Source organism: Colius striatus, chromosome 22 (genome assembly GCF_028858725.1).
Source record: "Colius striatus isolate bColStr4 chromosome 22, bColStr4.1.hap1, whole genome shotgun sequence".
Lineage (NCBI taxonomy): Eukaryota > Metazoa > Chordata > Aves > Coliiformes > Coliidae > Colius > Colius striatus.
The window spans coordinates 5,740,209-5,766,391 of NC_084780.1; the positions used below are offsets into that span (position 1 = coordinate 5,740,209).

Below are 26,183 nucleotides of genomic sequence, written 5' to 3' on the forward strand. Positions count from 1 at the left end.
AGCATCAGGCTACACGTGTGCTGTTTCCTCATTTTCATGTATTTCTCCTTAATCACCGATATATTTTACTGCAAGGCTACAGTCCTTTATTCTTAATTAAACCAAAATACTGCTAAGTGCAGTTTTAGTCGCTGCTGTTTAAGGGGTGACAGGATGGTGGGAGCTTGGTGGAGAGGGCTTGTGCCCTTCACAGTGATGTGACAGGGCCCTGTGGCTGTCCCAGTCCTGTCCCTGTACACCCCGTGTGGGCACCGTGCCCTGAGCTATGCCGATGCCTCCCGCTTGATAAGGAAACGCTCTCGGCCCCATTATCTGCTCGGCCCCTGCTCTGTTTGCCGTCAGCCGCTGCCAGCGCTTGGCTCCTTTCCACCTGCCCCCCGCAGCCTTCGCTGGCTCTGCTCGAGGGCTGTGGGGAGGCGGAGCGGGTGAGAAGCTGCCGCTGGGGCGGGCGGGAGGGTCCCCGCGGGCCCCGGACCCGCCGGGGCGGGGAAAGGGCGAGGGGCGGCGGGAGGCCGGGGCCCGGCGGCCGCCACGGCCCTTCGGCGGGGCCGGGACTCCTGCCGCGGGTGACCTTCGCCCGGCGTGGTGGGGGCGTCCCGGCACCTGCTCGGGCCCGTGGGCACTGTCGCGCTGCCCGGAACTTTTCCCGGGCCTCGGCGGTCACGTCCCCTCCCGCCGCGCCGGCTCCGCGCCCCCGCCCGCCCCGGCCCGCCCCGCTGGCTCCTCCCCAGGCCGCGGCCGGTGAGGGCGGAGCGGACGCGGCGCCGCCGCCGCGCACAGCAGCCGAGCCCCGAGCCGAGCGGCGGCGGGAGGCAGCGGGCGGCCCGGAAGGCGGCGGGTGAGCGCGGCGGCGGGGGGAAGGGAGCGGGCCCGGCGGGCGGCGGCGGCGGCGGGCGGGCTCCGGCAGCTCCCGCTGGGGCCTGGCCGCGGCGAGGCCGCGTCCTGACGCCGGGGCGGGAGCGGAGCAGGTCAGGGGGACGGGCCGCGGGGGTCCGGCGGCGGGGGTCCGGGGGGCGAGGCGGTGTCAGCGGGGACGGGCTGAGCGTTCCCTCCCCGAGGGCGCGGCGAAGCCCAGCGGGCAGCGAGGGGGGGAGGCGGCTTCTCCCCGGCCCTGAGCGCGGCGGGGCGGGTGCCCGTGTTGGGCCCCGGTCGGGGCGGTGCGGGGCTTCCCGCTGCCGGGCCGGGCGTCCCGCTGCGGCCGTGGAGCAGCCCCAGCCCCGCCGGGCACGGACTGCGCTTCCATCTTGTGCGGCTGTGCCGGCGGCCGGGCTCCGGGCGAGGGAAGGCGGCCGGGCGGCTGCCGGGGCCGAGGCGGGGGCGGTTGGCCCTCGGCGTTAGCGAAGGGTGTCACCGTGCCTCGGGAAATAACCCCAATGCCGCTGGTGTCGGGTACACTCGGGTGTGCGTCGCCTCCCTGTTCCCCGAGATGTAAAAGGGGCGCAAAAAGTTTGCGCGCTGTCGTTCGCGAAGAGCGCTGGAGGTAACGGGAGAGGCTGGAGCGGCGCGGGACGACGGCGCTGGGAGGGCTGGGCCGGGGTACGGCGAGGCCGGGGTACGGCGAGGCCAGGGCCGGCTCTCCCCAGCCGCCCCCCTGCTCTGCCCCAGCCGGACGGCAGGACGTTCGGGCCGGAGGTTTGGGCAGGAGGCAAGTGGGACGAGCCACAGGCCAAGAGTTTGGTGTTTGAAGCAGGTGCTGAGCCATACGGAGCGATGCTCAGGTCCAGTTCAGCTTTGAAGTGGTTTCTTGCGTTTCCTTCAGGCACTTTAAAGAGACGGTTTAAAGAGCAACATTTCTCTGTGTAGAGAAACTTTTGTGTTTAGATACTTTTTGTTAATTAGTGTCTTTGCTTAGGATACCTGAGCTACAATATGGATGGGTTTGGTGCAGGGATTTCTCCTCAGTGGAGAAGGCTGGGTTTCAAACACACTGAGTCAATACTGCCCGACACAGAACTGGAGTCAGCTTTGGGTTTTGCTTTGCTCATAACTAGGGAAGAGCTACAAACAGGAAGGCCAAACCATGTAAACTCTGTTTCCTTTCAGTAGCATCACAAGAGAGATAATATTTCTTAAAATAGTCATTTGATTTGAAAAGGCCTCTCTGCCTTCAGAGCATTGTATCAGCACTCTGTCATTTCTGTTGCTTTTGGGACTGAGCAGTACTATTGCTCCATGTCAGAACCGGCTGTTTAGCTGAGAGTGGCTGGCAGCCTTGAAATGTTTCTCTGTTGTGATATTGTTCTCCCTTGCTTTTTCATACTGAAATGGTGTGCCTTTAACTCCCACTGGTGCTAGCAGATCCCTCAGATGCTGACAGGGGTTTGACGTGGGAATTGATGGGACTTTTAGGCAGTAATGGATGAAGCCCCAGAGAAACAGAAAGTAGCACATTAGCAGTCAAAGGTCTGTGTCTTTAACGGGAAGTTATCCAAAATGAGGCAACTGAAGGGAAGTTGTAGATGAAGCTCCCTTGCCTTTTTTAATTTATGGAAGTGGGGTAGTTCAGCATGTCCCAAGTATGAAACGCTGTCTGATTATTCTGACATCATTATCACGTTGCTATAGTGACTTCATTACGCTGAGAATGCCATGTTCACATCCTGTTGCTGTGGAAATGATCAGTGTAATAAATACAAACATTTAATGTCCTGTTCATCCTTGTGGCAGGGGAAAAAATACTGCCATCAATTTATTGATGTGATGGCTTGAAGACCTGACAGCATACTCCAACAGAAGTTTGTAATGCTGAGTTAGACACGGGGAAGCTGCGGCGTGCAGTTCTCAGCAGATTGTCCCTTCCTTCTCTGTCTTGTGCTGGGTAGCAGAAGTGATGAAATCCTGGGTTTGGAGATGAGGAGGAGAATATGTATGTCGTTCTTCAAGGTGGAGTCGCCAGGAAGTGCTGTGCTCACACACGCTGCTTCTAAAAATAAGCTGGTTTCATGGGCAGCATTTTCTACACACCAGGAAGACAGGAGTGTTTGTGTCCTGTCAGGCCAAGATCACCCACAGAAAAGTGAGTTGTACTTCTTCTTTAAGGTCTTTCTCATGGCCTTTGTAAACGCAGGAGAATGTATCTGGAAGGGTGGAGCTGGTCTGACCAGGGGACTGTGGATGGTGCTCAAGAGACCTTGATGGCGTTTAGTGTGCTGGCAGCGCCCAGAGTTGTAGTTCTGAAGACTCAAGGCAGTGCAGAGTGATGTCTGTCAGCACGTGGCTTGGCTCTGGCAGGGCTCTTTGTAGGGTAAGTAGCTTTGCTGAAGATTTTGAGAGGACTACGTGCCAAATGGACTAAATTACTGTCACAGTGTAATTCCAGTGACACGTTAATGCGTTTATTTGGAGACCAGTGTTTACGCAGTTTATCAAACTGGTTTATATTTGAAACCATAAGCTGCAAATATACAGACACGGGCTACTTGTGGTACGTTTCATGGCTGTTCATCCCATCTGAGGACTGCTATTAAAGAACTGAAAGGGAATTAGATAGCAGCAGTGTAGCATGTGGACCAACTCTTAACATAAAAGTTCTGTTTGTGTATTGAATGGTAGTAGCATAAACAACTCTAAACACTTGTTTGTGCTATACATTGCAGTGTTTTTCTCTTGTACTCAGTGGTGCTTTGAACTGGAGCTTAGTATTGAGGGAACAGATTGCTTCTGGTCAACTTTACAGATGCTTTAAAAATCTTAAAGAGGAATCCTAATGTTCTGAGAACAGGAAGACGTTATCTGTTTATACTGGAGAAAAGGAAGTGAATCTTTTGACCATACATGAAAATACTTTATATTTACCATCTATTGCTTGTAGCTTGAATTTTGCTTGAAATTCAGAAATCCTCTTGGTCCAGTGTGACTTTCAACCTTGCTGAAATCGGTTCAGCAGAGCATGGATGGACTCAGGCAGATGGGATTGGCTGTGGATCCCCAGCAAAACTTTTTGGGCCTTGATTTGAGATGGGTTTTGGTTTTGTTTGTTTTGTTTTTTTAAGAGGAGATAGTGGTTAGAGTACAGCCTGAGTTCAGTTTGAGTAATTATTGATTTGCTTTTACTCATTTACCTGACAGGTAATAGGAATTTAAACAGAATTCTAATGAAAGCATCTTCTTAGAGGGGTGCTTCTAAATCCCAGGGTCAGGTTTTTTACTTAGGCATCGGTGTTTGCACTTTGCAAAAGCTTCTGGTCTGGAAACATGACACCTAATGGCCAAGATAAGTAAAGATGTTGGGAAGTTGGAAAGAAAAGTTAATCTTCCTGAGGTATCTTGTTTGATCCAGTCTGTCTTGTTCAGATGCTAAAGCTTGTGTGAAGTGTTTTGTTACATTTGCTCCAGTACTGAAGGCTGGTGGCAGCAAGGATTTGGGATTATTCTGGTTCCTAGACTGCTCTTTAGGTATAAATGTCCTAAAAGTTCACCTCTCAGTTTCTCCTGGATTATATTGTTAGCATCATCAGTGCAGAGAGGATAAAGGAGGACCTAGCTGTTAGTTCTTTATGAACACAGGTTGGAAGGAGACTACAGCTGTATGAGTTATGGCCATTATTCAGTATGCTTTCCTCTACTAGTGTTCAAATATAACCCAATATTTCAGTTAGTGAAAATGGCTATGTGGAGCATAAAGTGGTGGAGATTAATTTATTTCAGCCCTACTTACACAGGTGATAGATTGCAGTAGTCAGTCCAAAAAGGGAGGCAAAATTTTTATGGGTGAAACATGTCCCAGAATGATTGACTCCTTTTTTAAGCCATGGAGTTAAAAGTAGTAGTAGCTCATTCATCCTCTGCAGTTAGCTGTACAGTAAGATCAGAGCTCTTAGGCAAGTCATTGATTTAACTCCTTTGCTTTCCTATTTTTGAAAAGTTGCTGTTGAGCATTCAGGAACACTTAGAAGCAAGAACTGAGTAGGAGTTGAACTGATCCAGTTTCGTGTCTCCCAACACTATCATTAGAATGAAAAAAATCCACGTTGGTTAAATGAACTGTTGAAATAATACACCAGAAGAGAAAGGATTAAAATAAGCTTGAAGATACACTCTCATTAATAGCTTCTGAATAAGGGTATTGAAAAAATATCTAAAGTATTTGTGGGTACACTTTTAACACAAATATGTTGAACTAGAAGGAGCCTTTGATTAGCCTGCATATGTACTTGGAAATTACCTGTTGAAAATACAACATCTAGCCATCTGACTTTAGTTGTGGATTTCAGTGTTGCTTTTAGCTTTCCCCCCAGAAGTCCTGTACCACCTAGGAAAGTTATTGCAGGAATGATAACTTAAATATTGATAGTTTAAACCAGTTTAGATTTGTGTTTGAGACCAATCTGTGTTCTCAGTGACTTGCCATGAGGTTGTGGTGCCCTGGTCTTAGCTTGATGACAGGTTCTGCTCTAAAGTGTCCCCCACTCTGCTGTTCTACTGCTTGTACCTGTGTCTGTTGGCTTCCAGGGAGGGCCTGGCTGTTGGAGGATGGAGGGCAGCAGCATCATTGGGGCTGGATCAAGTTAGAGCTTTGAACTCCGTAGTGTGACACTAGGTAAACAGGGTGAAGTTTGACCAGATGTTCCTCTTGAGTGGTTCTCTGGAAAACAATCCTATACCATACATAATACAAATTCCTTGGATGCATCTAACTTTTTCCTTTCAGAATGGAGTGGAATATATCAGGTGGAAGGAATCTACAACAATGTGCAAAAACCCCCAGATTTCTCAAATGATGTGTATTGTGGTCTACAAAGTAGATGTTTCATGCCTATTCAATTTATCTTGTGTTAGAAGCAAAGGAAACTGAGAATGTTTGACAAAAGCTGTTCAAGGATGAGCATGGTTGGTTCTGAAAGCTCGTGGGGTGAGTTTGGTTTTATCTCAGCATCCACAGATGGGCCTCCCTGTCTGTTGGAGCCTGCTGTGGCAGGGGAAGGGCAGCACTATGAGCTGGAAGCCATGATGACAAGGAAATGTTGGTTAAAGCAAGGCCAGACTGTTCCTGTGGAGTGATTAAGCACTGAAACAGGCTGCCCAGGACCTTTGGGAGCCTGTCATTGGAGAGTCGCAGAGCTTGACAGGGCAAGGTCTTGAGGGACTGGTCTGAATTTGAAGCTAGCCCCAGCTGGAACAAGGGGTTGCAGCAGAGACTTTGGAGATGCATTGTAGTCTGAATTACCCTCTGTTTCCTTGTGTTTACATGGCATGGTTGTACTCCCTGGTAGAATGGGTGAGATGTGATGGAGGCTCCAGTGGCCTGAGCTTCAGGCTGTGGTTTCATGGTGACTAACTGCAGTCACACCCCTCAGTTGACCCTCTTACTCTGATACTTGTGCTCTTAGATGTTGAGGCAACTCAGGGGGTTGAAAACTGAGCTAGTTCCAAAAATATACACGTAGTTTTCAACCAGATCACTTCTTGCTCTGACTCATTGTGTCAGTATCACTGAGATAGAGAGAAGGAGTTGCAGAGAACAAGAAGCTGCAGTTCTTGAGTACATCTGGCTTAGGGCTGTGTCCTTCTGCCAGTCTTGTGCTGGGACTATAGTAGAGGTAACATGGTGGCTTCCTACTTTTCCTCTTAAGTCTGGAAAGAACATCACCTCCAGCTTATTCTGCATGGTGGATAAATAGGTGAATATTTGCCCTCTGTCCTCAGTGGCAATGAAGTGTCATTTGCAAGGGACAGCCTGCATTTACGGGTGTTTATCTCAGCCTGCTTTTCTCTTGCAACAAATTCAGGGGCTTCACTGCTTGTTCTTCAGTTGGCTTTGCTTGTTGTGTTGGTGAGTTGGTTATACAAGTCTGCTGGCTGACTGAAACCCTTTGGAGCTAAATAGCTCATTATTGGAAGCTTCCCGTCCTTTCCTATGGTAATGATAATTCTGTTAATTAATGCCTATTTTTTGAGCTCCCTTCTGAAGAAAGGGGGAAGCTCTATAGACCCTAATGAGAGCAGAGCATCAGTCAGGACATAACATGTATCAGCTCAGCTGCTGGTACCTGGTATTTACTCTGAAGCACTTGGTTCTCCTGCGGGACCTACTGATGCCATTTTCCTTCCAGGTTTGATATGAAACAAGTTTTGATCTCCAAAGCTCTGAACAGGACAAAAACTGGTTACTGAGAGATCACTTCTTCCCCTGCAAATACTGCAATAATTAAGGTTGTCTAAAGTAGTCTGTTTAATGATATTAAAATGAAGAGGTTGTGGGAAGATGGGTGGTGTTCAAGGAGGAGGCAGTGTGTCTTACATTCTTAATCAGAAACGGTGTTTAAACTCAAGTTGCAGTCACCTGCTGGGGTAAGATCCTTCGAGGTGTGTGTGTGGGAAGGAATGGGACACCCAGGAACCTCCCCTAGTTTTGGTCACCAATCATTTTGGGTGTTATGACTTCTATATTTGCAGATGGCACTCACCACACTGTAGTGGCCAGTATGTCTAGTTAAAGGTGTGATTTATAGCTGTGTTGTTTCTGCTTCTGCTGGGACAGCAGTCCACAGGGCATGACAAAGAACTTTCTCACTGTGTCAGCTGGCTGAAGCAGGTAGGGTAGCTCTGTCTGCATCTGAATGTGGCCACATGAAGACTGTGTTTTGATGTGTGTTGCTGCTCCACACCGTGAGTGGTCTGGCAGGTATTGGGTGCAGGGAGTTGGGAAATACCTGCTATACCTGACCAGGCACTTCCTCAGCACGGCTCTAGTGGCTCAATGTGAACCCAGGTAAAGGTGCAGAGTTAATGTTTTTTTGATTGAGAAATGCAGCTACTGACAAAAGCAAACCTTAGGATGTTTTGAAAACTACTGTTTATTTTCTTTTGATGAACAAAATCCTCCTTCTAGGGGGAAAGTCTGATCCTCTACAGGGCTTTTGTAACGGTGAAGAAGCAGGTAACAGAGGACAAACAGCAAAAAAGGAAGCTCTGGGGCTGTAACAGCCCATGGCTGCAGGTGGTTGGTTTGGCTTTCTCACCCTTTTCACATTGTTTGAATGAAAATATGGGGAGCCAGGCAGTAGCAGTCCTGTGGAGCAGAGGAGCCAGGCAGCAGCAGTCCTGTTGAGCAGGGGTGCCAGGCAGTAGCAGTCCTGTTGAGCAGGGAGCCAGGCAGCAGCAGTCCTGCTGAGCAGGGAAGCCAGGCAGTAGCAGTCCTGTTGAGCAGGGGTGCCAGGCAGTAGCAGTCCTGTTGAGCAGGGAGCCAGGCAGCAGCAGTCCTGCTGAGCAGGGGAGCCAGGCAGTAGCAGTCCTGTTGAGCAGGTGGTCTGCATCATCAGGGTTTGTTATTTATTTTGAATATTGACAAGATGGAAAGTATTTAAACCCATCCAGGGCACTGTGTTGTGGCTGAAACACATCTTTATTAATTGCCAAAATGAGTCAGAAATATCTGCTGTCCCGGTGCTTCACAGGCTCGGAGTAAGGAGTAGGATAAGCGTTTCTGTAATGTAAAAGTTACTGTAAAGAAAGACTTTTTGGAAATGTACTGCCACTAGTAGCACCCGTGGTGTTTGTCAATCAGTTGTGTTGCATAACTGCTGCTTGCTGGAGCATTGCAGATAAACAGACAGTTGCATTTCACTCATGAGCAGCTAGAACTGCAGATTAAAGGCTGGCTGGAATGTTTGGGGTTTTTTGTTGAACTATTTGTTGGATGCAATGATGCTGTGTTCTGGAGTGTTCTAATACTGAAAAAATTTGAGCTTGTCATGTTTAAATCAGGGTATTGAGTGTAAACTCATAGCTATGAAATCTGCTCTTTAAAGGATGGGAGCATCCGTGGCTGCGGCTGGCTGTGGTGGTAGCTGGGAGTACTCTGTGCTCCTCTTAGCTTTTGCCCAAGTGAATAATCTGTATGGAACTGGGCATCTCTCATCACATTTTTACCACTTTGGTTGGAAATAGACCCTCACTCTGGGAAGCACTGAGTATGTGGGAGGAGCAGTTCAGCTGGATATGTTGCCTGCAGTGCCTTTTATGTTGCTTTTTTAATGTCATATTCTTTCCCTTAATGCAAATAAACTTGAAGGGAGGGGCTGCTGAGAAGAGGAACACTTTCATTACAGACAGCTGACATGCAGAATAATATCTTTTTATATGCCACCTACCACGTGACAGTTGGAAGTAAATCATAGTTCACTGGGTAGGGTTATTTCTGGTGCAATTCTGGGTTTTGCGTAAGGAGTCTCGTTCCAGCACATCTTGCTTTACCCTGAGATTTGGTGTGTTGGTACTGTGCTGGGTAACTGTTACTGGATATCAGGCCTGGAGGACAGAAATCTTGATGGATTTATTAAATAATTAGAGGTGAAGGTAAAATTTAGCCAATGGTTGCTCTCTTCTTCGGGTCATAACAATAATTGTAGTTGAAAATAAGATGAAAGACACAGACAGAAATGGTTCCAGATAGCTTTTCCCATGAAATATTAATGCATTTAGGGCTTTTAACTGATCAGATCACTTATAAAGTCATAGGGATTACAATATTGTTACAGCTTTGTCTTGTTTCATGAATACACCACATTGGCATATTGATCACTGGAATGCACTCAAATGTAGAATAGAGCTTATTCAGGAATCTCATTTAACACGATCAAACGGTGTGATTCTGAGAAAGCAGGTCTCTGCCTTTGCGCTGTGACTGCAGCACTTTGTAGCCTCTATCTGTCAAATGAACTGTTTGCTCTAAACCCTCATCACAAACAGGATATCAAGTATAAGTCAGTTGAGCGTTAAAGCGAGATTGAGCAGGGTGGTGGGGACCTGAGTGTGCTGTTAGCAGGGGACAGAAAACCTAAGTCACATCGACAGAGCTGCGAGGCTGAAAGCTCTTCTCTTGTCCTTTTCATGCCAAGTTCACCTTCTGCATCTGTATGGGCAGTTTAACAACGTCCCTATCGAGATTTTAAAGCCAGTGGCAGCAGTACCCAGGCATTTGTATGGCTGATGTTGTGTTTCTGGGGTTGCTCTAGAAAAGAAATAGTTGACTGTGAGTTTGAACTTCGGTGGAAAGATGTTGTAACCAAATTGGGAAGCACAGAAATTGCAGATAACGGCAATTAACATTCAAATTGAGTGTGGGGTGTTCTAAGGTCTTGCTCAGAGTGCAGAACTGACTGTCTCCAGGCCATATGTTGAACAAATTTGCATACTAATATGGGAGACTTGGGTTGGCTTTTTTCCCCTATTACCTTGCATCTTATCATTTCAAAAACCCATTAAAAATGACTTTTTCTGCTCCTGTTTGAATACTGTTCATGAGGCAGAGGGTGAAGAGCTGGCTGATGCCAGTGGTGCTCATCTTGGTAGCTGCTGTAGGATATGTCCTCACTTCCTTGTGAATTAAACATAGCAGCTCTTCTTCTGGGAGCAGGAGTCCAACTGCCTATGGGGTGGATGTTGTTGTTTAAAGACAGCTTTATAATGATCTATTTTGGTTGTAATCAAGCTTGACCTATAAACACCGAAATGGCTCTTACAGAACTGATTTAAACTCACAGAACTATTTCCTTTAGGGGTTACTGTCACCTTTTAGTTTCCATAAAGGAAATTCCAGGATGAATTGGCAAAATAGGTTTGCCCTTTTAAGCCTGTCAGATTGGGGAGGATTTAAGAACCTCAGAGAAGTGCAGAGGTCAGGTCTGCCAGCAGTTCAGTTCTCGACCCTCCAGGCCTGACAATTCTTGTTGCAAAGTCCTTCAGGCTCCAGCACTGAAGTGTTAATAACATTTTTGAGTATTCCTTTCATTAAAATCCTCATGTAGAAGAAAAATTCATTTTTGTTGTAAAAGAACATTCGGTTTCCACCCTCCTCTGCCCCCAGGTTCCAGGAGGCAGCACTAAAGGGCTCAACTAAACACTGCAGGGTCAAGTACTGTATTAAATAACTTTATTTCTTTATAAAAAGTAATGAAACTGCTACTTATTCCTCAGAGTTTATTTTGTACATGAACTTACTGCCATGGAGGTTCCTATCAACCCTTTAAAAAGTGAGGAGAATTCAAGTAGTGCCGTTCTACTTTCCAGTGCTAAAATACATCCATCGTTGGCTGTATTCAAGTACTCGTTACATGGATGCTCATTGCTCTAGGGTTTTTATTTAAACTGATAAACAATGTAGTATTAATAAGTGGCCATATGGTAAGTGGGGCTTTTCATTCAAAAAATCATTGTTAAAAGAGGTGTTTAATGAGCCTCAGTTGCGTGGGAACGGTCGGTGTTTTGGTTGCTTGCAGTTGACACACACTGAACAGCAAAGTGGTTTTAAGGCAATGAAAATCTCTAGACTCTATATGCAAACCTGACCTTTAGATTTATCTACATGGTGAAATCCAGTGTATACACACAAACTGGATACTGCAGCTCTGCCTGTAAGATTTAAAGATTCTGAGTACTTTGTGGAATTTGTGAGTTAGCCCAGTCTCCCGAAGAGCTGGGCAGTGGTCCATGCTGACAGATGACATGTTTCTAGAGGCTTATCACTGATGGGTAGAAATACATTGGAAGAGCAATTTAAACCTCTACAGATTTTTCAAGAAGGTTCAAATAATTGGAAGGAAGCTGTATTGATTTAACCTGATCTAAGGGGGTTTGACTTGATGATATCTAAAGGTCCCTCCAACCCCTACCATTCCATCCTTGAGACCAAAGAAGGACAAACTGGATTCCAGCCCCTAGTAGTGACCAGTATCTGTCCACTGTTACTGCAGAAATAAAACAAAGTGCAAACTAAAATGGTAGTGACAATCTGCCTACCCCATGTCACTTATTTACTCTAATTATGTAAACCAGGAAGAACATAGTTAAGAACGTTGCCAAGCTACTATCAGTACAAGAAATTATTCTTACCCAGTGTATTGTAGTTGGTGTTTTGCTATGATTGAGCTTCACAGAGTCTGTCTGCAATTCAGTCTGTGTTTAAAAAAAGATCAGAACCCTTTTTTCCACTAAAGAAAATAGATGAAAAAAGAAACTGTAGGACTTAAAAGTCGGTGGCAAGTTGTGGATGTGGTAGACAACAGATGGAGGAAGTTCCGTGAGCGGCTTCGATGTCTAATGTTTGTATCCTTAAACATTTGTATGTGTTGCTGATGAGGAAGGGGGAAAGGAAGGGTTTTTCTTGTCTTCTGAAAAAGCTGTTGAGACCTCCTGTGAATTGTGTGAACCCCTCTGCTGAAAGTAGCTGCAGATGAGGAGAAATGGTTGAGTGCGACCGCGGTGTTGCTTGGGAGAACCTCTGCTGCACTGGCTGTCTGCTGCACAGGCATCAGCCCTGTGACACATCGCCCTTCCCTGGCCATAACATGGCCACACAATGCTTCCTATTAAACTCTTGTACAGATATAATTGAGAAAGTCAATTTTCCCCTAAGTCTACATGGTTTAGGTGGATGTCTTTCCTGCTATTTGCAGATCAGTGCTCATTAGTATTAAATTTGCAGCAGTGCTGCAGTCCATTCCGAGGGGAGGCTGCCAATTACAGCGAGTGACGTAGCGGTTTGTTCTAATTTGGGGATGCAGTGTGTGTGTTGGTCTTTGAGTTTTACTTCTGGCTTCCTTTCCCCTGGCTTTGTCTGTCTGGCACACGGCCCTAGCAACTTTCTGCAAAGGCAGACCAATAGGACAAAAAAGAAATTAGCCGTTTCAGTATGGCAAGCTTTAGCTGCCCAGAGTACTTGTTCCTTGCCTGCAGTGCTTCTACAGCAAAGCAATTTACAATTACTAAGTAGGCAGTCAGTTCCACAGAAGTTATGATACTTAAAATTGCAAGTTCAGCCTGAAGCTGGCAGCAGAAAAGATTACAGACTGAGGAAGATCAATCTCCAGTGTTTGTGTGTAAAATCTCCTTTTCAAATGATGGAATTGCTGCTGTTTTCAAAGAAGTTTGTTCTCTGTTTGTGTGTGCTGGGGTTCATTTACTCAAAGCTCCAGTTCAGCACAACACTGAAGTCAGAAGGGATGACTGTTCCTAGAGGACTTTACTTTTGGCCCAGGCTTCTATGGCTTTGGCCCTGCCTTGTTAACCCTCACCATACACCTCAGGTGATGTGAAATGACACAGAAACTGGTGCAGTGGGTGTGATCCAGAGGAGCTCACAGCTGGGACTTGGGCATAAGCAAATGGATGGGTGCAGGTTTTGAAGGCCCGACTCTTTGTCTTTTCCGGTTGAACACTTCAAATAACATCTCAGAACAATGTTGTTTTTCTCTTGTGTTCTCAAATACCCATTTGCTTTTTTTGGCTTGTCACTAGCTTTATTTTTTTGCTTGTGCTTCTTGCTCTGGTTTTGTTTTTATCTAGTACCTCAAAAACAGCTACAAAAATAATGTATTTATACTTAAATTACTGACTTGCAATTTTCCTCTCACTTGGACAAGGTGTTTTATTAAACTGTTGCTGCCTTTTTGTTTGTAAATTTATGAATTATTATTGCAAATTTTCTTTTAGTAAGGTTAGACTTGGCTGCCCTGAGGAGCAGTGTGTTTCTGAATGTCCAAAGTACCTGTTTTCTAACGCTGAAGTTATCAAAGCATGAAACAGGTTGATGTGGCCCTGTAAATTCCTGCCTGGAACCAAAATATTTTCCTTGTTTTTGCAAGAAATAACTCAGGTTTTGGCCTGTGTTGAATTTAGGGGAACAGAAGCTTATGAACCTGGAGGGACTGGATGTGTGCTGCAGCATCAGCAGTACTTTGCAGTTGAGCAGTGACTCATCCTATACCATTGCTTATGCACAGTTAAACACTTGTTGCCTTGATTGTATTTGGTGTGATGCTGAGAGTAGTCAGTGGAAATGGTAACGTTTTCACTGTTAAATTGTAAAATTGAGGGTGAGATTCCTGCCATAATCTATGAAGGATGTATGCTATTGTATAATGTTAATACATAAAATACATTTGGGTGTTAGGTACCGCAGTGATAATCAGCAATAAACTAGAGGCAGACTCTGAAGATTCTGCGAATGGAAGTTTGTCAAATTGTACTTTAAAGTCACACTGAAGTCCTGCTTTCTGCTTAGTCTTGTCTTTGTTCTTCTTCCCTCACTCATTTTTCTGATATTGATGGCCTCACAAAAGGTAGAGGAGGTTTTCTGTATACCCTAAAGGCAGGGAGATTGACTACCTTGGGGAAGGGACTTGGCCAGTGAGTACACAGCAGTGATTATTACTTAGGATAAGTCTACAGTGGTGTTTTTCTCACTAATTTTTAAGAAAGGTGTCTGTTAATTAATGGTGCAGTTTGCAGACAAACACCTTTTCCTTTGTGATCCACCATCCATCCCTCTTCCCGGCACGTTTCCGTAGCTCACGTGTAGCAATTGTGTAATTGTTGACAGCTTTGATTAATAGTAGGGAAGTATTTAAAGTGCTTTCAACTTCATTGAGTAATTCAATATCTAAGAATGTGATGTATAACAACAATTAGGGAGTAGATGGTGAGTGGAAGCTGTTTAGCAGTGCTGGGAGGCCGAACTGACGTGGTTTGCAGCCTACGGGTTGGCAAGTGCCAGGCCTTGGTGAAGCCAAGAGGAGAGCCCTGGGTCTTGTGTTCCCAGCCTTCACTGCTGTATCATTCTTTCATTTGTTTGGGTTTGGGTTTTTTTTTATTGTGGAGAGGATCTGTCAGTTTTAGTGTGATTTTGATCGTCATAAATCTTTGCAGAAGTGCTGGATTTGAGTTTGTTTTGCCAACAAGGCTCTGAGTAGTGAAGGCATTTTGGTGGAGTATTGAGCAATGTTTAGTAGACACTTCTGTTCTTTTTTCCCCCCCCAGAAAAACACCCCTTTTCATGGCCTGATTTATAGTGACTTAAAAACTGGCATGAAGAACACTTGCAAGTTCAAAATCAAACAGGTTTGTTTATAGTAGCCATGATTCAGTATTTAACTGCCAGGGTAAAAACAACCAAGACTTGTGGCTGCAATGTCCCAAGAATCTGCCCCTCTCCTGGGGAAACAGGAAAGCGATGGCTGCAGGGGTAGCACGACCAGCTCTAGACAGGAGGTGCTGCACTTCATGCAGACATCTGTGCATTTTACCCCTGAATCTGTAAAATGCTGACAGCACATTTCCCCTTCAGAATGAGAAACATTTTGGCTTCCGTGTGTGAAAATCAGACAACTAGAAAGAGGGAGGTGTGGGTGATGAGCAAGCCAGCACTCAGAAGGAGGCTGATTTCTTCTTGTCTTCTCTAAAACCGTCCTCTGTCCCAGGGATGCTACAGTGTGTCTTTCCAGGGAGCAGCATGAGTCTTGCTGAACAAAGGTTTGTGATACCTGAAGTATCACAGTCTTTTAAAACACATGGCTGAGGAGCCAGCAGCTTTACTGGGGCAGGGTGATGGTGGCACTGGGACTTGTCCTGCTGTGGTGGGTTGACTTTGGCTGGACACCAGGTGCCCACAGAGCCGCTCTATCACCTTCCTGCTCAGCAGGACAGGGAGGGAAGAAAACAAGATGAAAACCTCCTGGGTTGTAATAAAGACGGTTTCAGAAAGTAACAGCAAAGGTCACCTGTGTGAAAGCAGAAGGAAACAAAGATATTACTTGCTGACATCCCACAGCAGCGACATCTGGCCGCTTCCCTGGAAGCAGGGCTGCAGCACACAGAGTGGTTTCTTCAGGAGACAACTGTAAATCACAAATGCCTCCCTTCAGGGTGCACCTCAATGCTTCTCTCTACAGCCTTTTTCTTGTATCAGTACTTGTAGATGCTCTTCAGGTGGTATCACATGCGTGGCATCTGTGCTGCCTGGCAGGGGCAGGGCTGTCCTGTCTGTCCCCTTTCATCTCCTGTAGCGTGAGGCCACCCAGGTGCCTGGGGAGGAAGTGGAAGTGGGGCACGGCAGGGTTTGTGCGTGGGCTGGGGTGGTATGGGACAGGATGCAGGATTCATTTCAGAGGGACCCAGATAGTATCAGTGCCTGATGCTTCTGTTTCCTGTGTGCTGTGATACTGTGCCTGGCACCGGGCGTGTGGTGCAGCTCCCTGCAGAGGTGTGCTGCTGAGATCCTGCTGCCCACACCGTTGCACAAACGTGTGTTTCTTACAAGAAAGAAACCTGATGAATTCCATAAAACAGTTTTACTTTGAAGGTTTTGCAACAGTCATTGGATTTGACCATGGCAATGCCTGTTGGGAACAATTAAGTGATGATGAGCACTCAGGATCACTGGGCTGCTTTAAACACAGACAGCCTTCTCCTGTGTTCTTCATAGGAGGAGCTACTACATTTTCTTCCCTTAAAATGCGTTGCAGTCTTGATACCAACCTCAAACAGACTTAGACTGATCTCAGTTTGGTTTTTTGTAAGTGAAGTTTTGTGTATAGTAGGGAGAAAATGTCCAATGGGAACACTGTAATTTGACTTATGCTGTGCCTCTCTTTCATGCAGAAGAAAGTTGATTTTTTGTGGTAGGACAGGCAAGCAGGGGGAGAGGAGGAAAGAGGCTGGTGAGTTCTGAAATCTCCATAGTGCTTGGTGATCTTTAGCAGCCAGCTTTGGGGAAAAACTTTGATTAATCCAGTTTGTCAGAGTGGATGGAGTTGGCTAATCTATTCAAAAGCCGCTGTGTTGTTTCAACCTACCTATTGGATGTGTGCTCAGTGCACAGTGGAAGCCCAGCCAGTGCCCTCCGTGGTGTTCCCAGCCCTGCTTCAGCTGCCAGAGAACACCAGTGTCTGCTCCAAATGCCAACAGCTGCCCAGGCAGCTTTGCTACAGCAAGTGGGGGCTGTGGAGGAGCAGATGCCTCCCCCTCTGCCCTACCTCCCCCTGCCCTCTCAGTCCAGCAGTGGCTATCTGACTCATTTAGTAGTGACTCAGTTTTTAAGTGTCTTTGCTGATTTTTTATCTGCAGCTTGTTCTTCAGAAACATGTTTCTCTGTGTTTCTGGGTTAAAGCTTTCCCACGGCAGCACAGGCACAGTGTGCTGCAGGTGCAGAGGTGGTGGGGAGGGACTTTCAAGTATAGTGGAAGAAGGGATGTGGGGGCCAGGATCCTGTGGACTTTCAGTAGGAGCTGGTCATTGAACTGTTCTTTATTCCCACAACTGGGCTAGCTGAAGGATGAATGGTCAGAAGTGAAGAGGGGTTAGCTGTCAGTGTGTATTTGGGGCTGAAATCCATGATATTGAGGTAAAACACGTTGCCAGAGGCAAGGGAAAACTTTGGAAATGCTTGTGACCTTTTTGCAAGTACAGTCATGAAAAAACAGGTACAGGGGCTTGTGTGCAGAAGTGGCAACTTCACATAAATCCAGCAAAAAACAAAGGAAAGAGAACAACAGACAAGCTTTTTAGATAGTGATTTAAAAACATAAGGAGAGAGAATTCTTCCCGTGACTGCCATCTTTTCCCACCATGTATTTCCATGTCTGCATTTTATTGCTATCAAATCAGGTAGGCAAAAAGAAGGAACATTTTCATTTTAAAAAAGGGGGGGAAAATCCCCAAACCCAAAGCAGCATGAAACCTGTGCTCTTTAATGAAGTCTCAAGCCAAGAAGCTGGCAGCCTGAGCTGATGGGAGCTGAGGAGAACAATCCTGTGCTGCTGCAGCTCTGCTGCTGCCTGGGCCAGGCCAGGCTGGAGGTGTAGGAGTGTTTCAGCATCGTGGCTCAGCTGTGTATGGCCCAGCCTTCCCTGAGCTGGGCAGTGGCTCTTGGAAAACAACTCACCACCACTCCTCAGCTGTGGCTACTCTGTTTTCAAACTGAAGCTTTGTCACCAAGTGTGAAAGATGGGATGGCTGAGCTGACTCTGTGTAGCACAGGGACAGGTTTTACTTCTGGCTTCCAAAAGCCAGTGCAGTCCTCTGTTAAACAGAAAAGGCAACTTCCCATTTGTGAGCTTGATTTTTGCTTTTTTTTAACCTAAGAAACTTCAATTTAACATCTTTTTTTCCCCTCTTGGTTTACCTTAATTGTGAGTCCAGTTTGTAAAGTGGTTTTTCATGACATAACCAAGTAGAAATTGTGTTTTACCATTGGCTTCCACCCAGCCTCTCTTAATCTTTCACTCTGGTAGAGGTGAGATTAACTTGTGGAGTTCCTGTTTTTAAGGTAATTTGATTTTAGCATTCAGAAGTTGCATAGAGCTTCCATGGTGAAGCAAAGAGCAAGTTTTGTAACGGGCATGTTTCAGTTTGGAACCACAAAGGGAAGATTTGATGCTTGTGTACAGTGTCATTTGCAAAATGGTTAATTCTTGGGTTTTTTTAACCCCTTATAGGGAGCCTGGAGAAACCTTCAGTAGGGCTGCTAACACTGATGAGAGATCTTTTATGCCAAGGTATGAGTTTTTTAATGTTATCAGTATATTTACTTAAAACAAAGTTGCCTGAATCTTGTTTCCTGTAGTAGTTTGGGAAAAGAAATGCTGAAGCTTTTTGTTCTGTCTTTCCTGATGTCCTCTGCTATTGCACAAAATGCTAATCTATGATTTCAGTCCCCAGTTTTGCTTTTCAAGGCTGAGTCAAGAACGTGTCTGCTTTGATTTTTATTTCGAGTCTTTTGTTGTTGTTTTAGTTAATGGAGCTTGTGTCACAGCTCTGGCCAACATTTCATCAAGCTATGCAAAACCACCAGACCAAGGGCTCTTACCACTTTTCCTCACACTGTTCAGCACATCTGCACCTCCTGTTACTTGTAGCTCCATCAGTGTTTCAAGGAGGAAGGAGAAACTAATAAATCCCAACTGCCTTCTCCAGATGTATGAACCTGTGCTCAGGCATTTACATTTCACCGGCTACACGTTGCATTTTGGGCCCCCCTGAAGTTTTTGCATCTACTCTCAGTGCTGTGTTCACTTTCTTTGTGCTGCATTTTCCCCACCACCCAAATTATAAACTTCTTGATGAGCTGGTGAAACTTTTCTCACAGGAGCAGCAGGTTTTTATGTGGGGTGTCTGTCCTGAAGGGCCTCAGCCATTCTGCCCGCAGCCTCTCTGCCTGTCTTCTTCTGCTGCTTGGGAAATACCCTGCAAGTTTTGCTGCTTGTGCACCCTGATTCAGCCACTGAAAGTTTTGCTTCTTTTGTACCCTGATTCAGCCACTTGGCAGCAACAGGGTGAAAGATGATTCGTGCAGATCGGGCAGCGTGTGAGTGTTTGGCTGAATAAAGATGCAGGTGAGGGGTGCTCAGAGCCACAGTTCAGGTTACAGCTTGGTCTGTGTTTGCATCTGTCTGCTGGTCCTTCTCAGAGGTCCTTCTGCCACCCTGCCTGCACAGCCTTTCATTTTTGTATACACAATATCCTGCATCTTTTCTTCACCTCTCCAGCTGTTCACAGAATGGGGGTCTTCACCCTTCCTTCAGGAAGGAACTTGATGCTCTGAATAGCCAAATATCCATTTCTGTCACTTCCCAGGCAGTGTTGGTGACAGCAGCAACAATAAAGAGATGCTCCTCTTAAAGACTGAAGAAGAAAAGAGATTAAGCTGAAGTGTCAGGTGTTCCACAGTGTAGAAGCAAAGTTTGTTCATTGTTATAGATGAAATTGGAACCCTACTAATTTATAACTCAGTATTTAAAGTGGCTGTACAGGTGCTGGGTAGGTTAAAGAGTCACATGCAGTGGGGAGGAGGGAATCTGCAGTTCAGAGCAGCAATGGGTCGGTGTGAAACAGGCTCTGTGCCCTGTGGTTGTCGTGCTGCAGCCAGGAGGCTGTGTGTGTCTGTGAAAAGGGAGCAGGAGGCTGGAGGCACGCTCAGCTTTTGCTTTGTTTTTGCACCACAGCATTCAGAATGAATGAGACCAGTTTCACAACGTTCATGACAATGCTGAAAGTTATTTTTTTTACACTCCTCAATGATCACACTCTTTTCTTGACTTGAAAGAAACACTTAACACCAGTAATTTCATTCTCTTTTGAAACGTAGCTGTTACTTCACAGCGTGCAACTCCACTCCAGAGAGCTCGGGATGGAAATGAATGCTACTGTGTCTAACTGTATTTAGGTGGGCATAAACAGTTGCCAAATGAAAAGCTGGCTGGGATGCAGCATAGTAATTTCTTGAGCTCTCTTATTCATGTTGTATAAACAGATAACATTAACGTACTTGTGAAAGAGCTACAAGATAATTAAGGCGTGTGGGCTTTGCAGTAATGAGGCTCATGCTCTCAGGAGCTTGGTTTCCTGTTGCACCTGAGGAAAGAAAAAAATCTGCAAATACTGTAGAAAAGAAATGAGAAGTTAGTCTTGTACTGCTCCCAGCTGAAACTTTCCCACAAGTATTTTTACTATAAATAAGAAGTGAAAGAGTTCGCAGCTAAATTTAACCCTTAGCTCGGTCGCTCTTTGGGTTTTCTTAGGTGGAATGGACTGTGGAACTGCAGGGAGATGAAGATCAACTGGATCAATAAGTTGCATTTCTATTAGATAAAAAAATGCATCACCTTTTAATTTCTAAAGATTATCAAGAAGAAAACCATTGCTAGTTGGAATTCCCCTCTCCTTCCCATCCAAAATCATGATTTTTGAAAGAAAGGAAGTGAATGTTACTTCTCAGGGAACTTTTAAAGCAGAAGAGCTTATAGCTGCTGGAACTTTAACCAGAAATACTGTCAGCATCCTAGAGTACATAGCCATGGCTTGCTCTGCTTTTACATTTTCACAGTTACATTCTGGAAAAACCCTTTCAGTTTGACTTAATTTCACAATTCCTACAAAGTTAAGCAACTGCAGCACATTTGGGCTTCAACAGTTGAAGACAAACCACCCTGAGGTGTTTAAAACTATGGGCTGCTGCTGATAGCTTCAGCTTTATTCCCCCCTCCAAGGCTTGAGCAAGGGAAGGGCAGCTTGGCTACGTGACTGCAGGGAGCCTCAGTGCAAGCAGGCCAGTCCTGTGTTTCTCTTCTCACTTCAAAATGAGCTTAAAGTCATGCTAAGCCAGCTGCAGAATTTGTGTGCCTCTCTCCAGCTGCATGAGGGATTTTTGTAATGTTTTGTTTAAACCTGTACTTGTATCACACTTAGGACTGTAAAACATACTGTGGTTTAGAGATGAGGGTTGAAAGTAAGATGTTTGGGCCAAGGTAATGGCTTCAGCTGCCAGTCCTGAAGCAGCTCCATCAGGGACTGGCTATGGGTGTGCAGCAGGATGTGGATTTCCTCTTGTTTCTCTGTTCTGCAGCTTACCCTTGAGAATTTAAATGATGGGGGGGGAAAAAATCCACAACCCTGTCCCGATTCAATGATTATATAAATTTGAGACACAGATTGGCAGGGAGTTGTCCCCAGCTCCAAAGCTAAAAACAGTCTTTGCAGACTGTTGTTAACGGTAGTCGACAAGGTGATGCATTTCTCTACCAAACTCCTCAGAACACATCTTTATTTTTAAAGCAATCCTTAAACTGTAGGCACTGAACCCATAAATCCTGTGGCAACGTTAGTTTGAAATGCCTTTGAGAAATGCAGCTTGCTCAGCTTCATAGCACTCGTGTTTCTGAAGCCTTACTTGGGAAGAAAGCACTATCTTGCTGGGGGAAGAGGGGGAAGATAATTAGCTGCTGAGGTCATTGTTTGCTTGAGCTCTGTTGATAGGGACAGCCCAGCCTGGCTTATAATGTAAACATAGTGTAAAATGTTTATCACCAGCTTTGTCATTTGCCTTATTTGTCAGGGAATCTCGATGAGAATGAGAAATTTTCTGGTGCTGCGCAGTGAGATGAGGGAGTTGCAAGATTTCCATAAAAAGGCAGAGTCCTTGCCTGGGTGAGCAGAGAGGTTCTGCCTTGGCAGCCGTAAGCTAGGCCTGACCTTTTCCAGAGAGAAAATACTGACCTAAATCCTTCCCTGCTGGGGGTGGGTGGGAGAAGCAAACCTCTCTACTTGCGTCTTTCACATCTCATTTTCTTGTCTGATACCCATTGTTTTATGCTGTTAAATGCTGAGTGCAGAGGATGGGCAGCGAGAGCTCGTGCTGCCTGCTGCAGCTGGGATCCTGTGCTCTTTGTACCATGGTGTCTTCATCCTCTTCCTCCTCCTCCCTGAGCACTAGCAGGCTGACAAGTCCAGCTTTGGGCATCTCATATAAACTGGGGCTGTCAGAGCATCCACCGAAACGCGAATGCCCAGGTGGAAGAATAAAACCCATAGCTACTAAGGAGATCTTTGGTCTTAGGAGTATTTGGAGAAGGGGATTGTGTTGCAGCCTTCAGAAGACAGTGTCATAAGTTTGTATGTGCAGGTATGCTTCTAACTGTTGGCTTCTTTCCTGCTTTCCAGATCGTCGCTCTCTGAACAGACCACACCATGCGTGAGTACAAGCTAGTGGTGCTTGGTTCAGGAGGTGTGGGGAAGTCTGCTTTGGTGAGTTCTGGGAAGCAGTTCTGAAACTGATACACAGACTTCAAAATTGGCCTATGTTATTGCAGCCAAAGCTCATGAAATGTGCTGGGATATCTGTATTGCTTTTAATGTGCTTATTGACATCCACAGAGCCCCTTTTACACTGCTGAAACATCTGTGAATATTGTAATTGCTGTTACAATAGTTCATTTCTGCTTCCCACGTGGGTGCAATATTGTAAATGACTGTATCTATTAAAAGCCTGACCTACCCTGGAACAGTGAGACAAGTCTTGCTGCCCATGGCAGGGAATTAGTGATGGTTGCAGGCTTGCAAACCTTGAAGCCTGTGTGTTTTCCATCCCGGGTAGAACCTGAATGAGCAGCCTGGACTTGAAAATAGAGGGCAGAACTAGAGGTCACCTCCAGCATGTGCAGTGCAGAGGAATAAAGAGACTGATGACACTTTGCACTCCTTAAGTACTTGTGTTGTTCCTAACAAGAGGCTTACATAGCATAGTTGATAGTAAGAGAGATTTCTGTCACCTATTTATCAGAAATCAGTCAAGCAGCTCACTCCAAGGAGACAGGCAAAGAACTGCTCAAGTGTAAAGCTATCTCAAACAAGCAACTACACCCTGTTCCTTTTCACAGCAGGTGATGATAGCTGGCTAGCCCTTCATGTCATAGCCACTGCTTCTTGTTTATTCTGCTGAACCGGGCTGCTCCTAATCTTGATCAATCACCCGTAGAATCCAGATGAACAGGAGGAAGGATTCTTCAATTATGTATCAGATTTGTACTCTTCCAAAGATGTCATCCTAATCTTTACAAGGTGTAGGTGTCAAGTTTTTTTGGTGCAGTCTGTTCTCCCACAGCAACTTAAGCAGCCTCTGTTACTTTTTCTGCCAGCATCCCCCTGATTATCTTTCGTTCATTATGTAACATTGAAAGACTCACTAGGGGAAAATAGGGCATTTATATATTTATGCTGTGTGTAAAAATTATTCACTGTCTGACAGACTTGAATTTCATGTTTTGTGATGTGAAGTCAGAGTCAGCATCCACCACTGGCCTTTCTGAGAGCTGAAATGTGAAGACTTAGTCCATAAACAAAGAGGAAATTCTTTTTGACAGCCTAGGTGCTAAGCAAGCATAAATTGCAATTCATATGCAACCTTGATCCATTATGTTTATAGCAGGGGACAATAAGTGCCAATTAGCAGCTAGAAGTGAATAATGTTTAGCTTTCAAGTTGACTGACCACTTATTTATGAGCATTTGGGAGGAAGGGTTACAAGGTGGGATTTAAAGTTATATGAAGATCACTGTGAAATTTCTTCACACTGTATATACTAAACCATCTCACAAAGAGGCTGCTGTTTGTTTTCTCCTGTTTTTTTCACAATCTGAGTGTTAATTACAATATGATGTTGTTTCACTGCAAATCCTCCTTGGTGTTTTAACTCTTCTGTGCCGATATGATGCTGATGGTGCTTTTTGGTAATGATAACAGGATGGCAGAAAACACCTTTACAGTTATTAAGGCACAGTTATTTTACAGCCTCTTTGTTAGTTTTCTAATGAGGGTAAAAACCTTCTGGAGTGTCAGTGGGTAAAACAATATAACCAGTGTCCAGCTGTGCAGAGACCTACGTGCAACTGGAAGCCAAAATTGGGATGTGCAATCCCCAAACTAAGGGAGAGGTAGAAAAGCTGTTGATCCACACATAACCCGAGAACAACCCCACATTTGTATCTTCTCTCTTGACTTCTCCTCCTTCCTGTAATCAGGAAAGGACATCAGAGATTAAGAATATTACCTAGTAAGGTTATGAATTGGGACATGACTGTAACTGTGATGGTGTGTAATTGGTGTGGATGTGAACACACAGGCACCACTTGAGAGAAAAGTGAGAGCAATGATTTGTTAGAAAGAAAACGATTTGAGATGAGACTACATGGGTTCAGTTAATTTCCTTTCAGAGCAGTCCTGTATTTGTAAAGTCAGCCTCTTGAACGAGTGGTGTGTCAGGCTGGTTCATAAATGTGATTCCCAGAATAGAGCAGTACAGATGTGACTGACTTCAGGGCTCAAATGTTGGCCCCTCTAGCAAACAGCAACTTGCTTTGGACTCTCTTTGGTTAGCAGCTGTGCCAACAATCCTAAAATATAAACTGCAGCCTACTTAATTCTTACTCTTGGTTACTTACTCCACTGCTGGTGTAACACTATAATAAAATCCACTGTTAATGTAGATTACAATGGTTTTGCCAAGATCTGTTATCTGAAAGACAGGCTGGGACAACCATTCTGTGTGACAAGAAAATATTGGAGAAGCAAAGGCATGTTATTATTAAAACAGGTTTATTTTAAATGAGGTAGTACTAGAAGTCTTTTCTTATGTTAAAAGAAAGCAAACTATGAGGAACTACTCAGTTTTCAGCTTGCAATGAGATGTTCTGCCTGTGTCTGGCATGTGCCTTTCTCTGAAAGCCTGTAAGTACTTGAGTGACAAATGTGAAGCCTCTTGCAGAAAAAACCTCTGCCTCCTGTCCAAACAAAACATGGCTTCTCCAAACAGGTAGTGACTTTGGAGAAAAACTCATAGAAAATTCAGTTGTGAAGGACAATTTCTGTGTTTGTTGATTTTAGAGACACAAAATTAAGTGCTGGGATATTAGTTTTACAAACACACCATCTCGTTTTACATCAACTGAACCTCCAGGTGCTCCTGTCACAGGTTATTGTAGGTAAGGGTGTGGGGACACGGGGTGAGAAGGAGCAGGAGGCTTTGTCTTGCAGAGGAGAGGTAAAACTGTGGACTGACAGGAGCCAAAACATGCCATGTACAGAGCTTGGATGTCCAGAGGTGGGCCACATCTTAATGGGAGGTGTTTAGAGTAGATTTGCTTTGTCTAATTATATAGAGGAAGAAATACTTCCTCTTTAAAATGATTGATGTCTCCTCCTTTAATGGTTTAATACAAACTTGAGTGTCTGGAGACACTCCAGATTTAACCTGCTGCTCTGGGTGTGTGATCCAGAGTAGCTCCACTGTAACTCTCATATGATTTGAATTGAAATGTGAGTTTTTCACAGTGTACTTTCCCACAGTGTGCAGATTACCAGTTCTTCTGATTCAATTTCAAGTGTTCTGTATTTGGTGATTTCTCTTCTGAAGTCCCAGGCACTGAAGGAAAGGCATTTTTGAGGATATCATCTTCTTCAACAAAAGCAAACAAGCAAACAGCTTACATTTCAGAAACAAACCTTTGAAAACATGCTTTTGAATAAATTGATTCTTAAACCAACAAAGTATGCAAATTTTGTTTTAAAAAAGAAGAAAATGGATGTGTGTCTCTGCTCCCCACTCTCGAGTTTTAACAGCACTGTTGAGTAGTTTCTGTGTTGTTACTTTTTCATAAGGTTGCTCCTTGGTGAACATCACTTGTTGTCTTCAGTTCATTGAATTTTTTCCTTCTTTCTTCTCTCCCCAGACTGTGCAGTTTGTTCAGGGAATTTTTGTTGAAAAATATGACCCAACAATAGAAGATTCATACAGAAAGGTAAAATAACATCATTTTTTCCCTTGGTTTCATGTCTCATGGAGCTTCTTTCTCATGGAGCTTCTGATAAGCTTTTGGTGCACCAAAAGCTTATCAGAATGAGAAAGGGTCTTTTCTGAGGAGGTTTTTTGGCTGCATCAAACTGTAGCAGGAAAAAGGAAAAGCATCAGTCTTAGAGGTGGCTTCATGCAGAGTTTCCTTTGGCTTTACAGAGTTCTTCACCAGCTTCTGGCCTCTGAAAGCAATCAGACAAATTGTATCATCTACTATAAAGCTGAATTATTGAGGAGTGACAAATTTTGCTGTTAATTGGACCACTCCCTAATTTAGTTCTATTTA

The 26,183-nt window shown here is 45.0% G+C and overlaps 1 protein-coding gene across 9 annotated transcripts in view; it reads left to right on the plus strand.

Moving 5' to 3' along the window:
* The first annotated feature begins 350 nt into the window (after positions 1-350).
* Positions 351-26,183, plus strand: part of RAP1A (RAP1A, member of RAS oncogene family) — a 39,053-nt gene continuing 13,220 nt past the window's right edge. Inside the window, exons 1-4 of one of the 9 annotated variants that reach the window (XM_062013704.1) lie at positions 351-425; positions 18,213-18,272; positions 22,213-22,243; positions 25,776-25,844. In XM_062013704.1, coding sequence (XP_061869688.1) covers positions 18,265-18,272; positions 22,213-22,243; positions 25,776-25,844 — 108 coding nt within the window. In that variant the 5' untranslated portion in view covers positions 351-425; positions 18,213-18,264. Of the gene's footprint in view, positions 426-730; positions 839-878; positions 969-1,311; positions 1,481-18,212; positions 18,273-22,212; positions 22,297-25,775; positions 25,845-26,183 lie in introns of those variants that run through there. The other 8 variants (XM_062013700.1, XM_062013705.1, XM_062013699.1 and 5 more) reach the window with 8 other exon arrangements.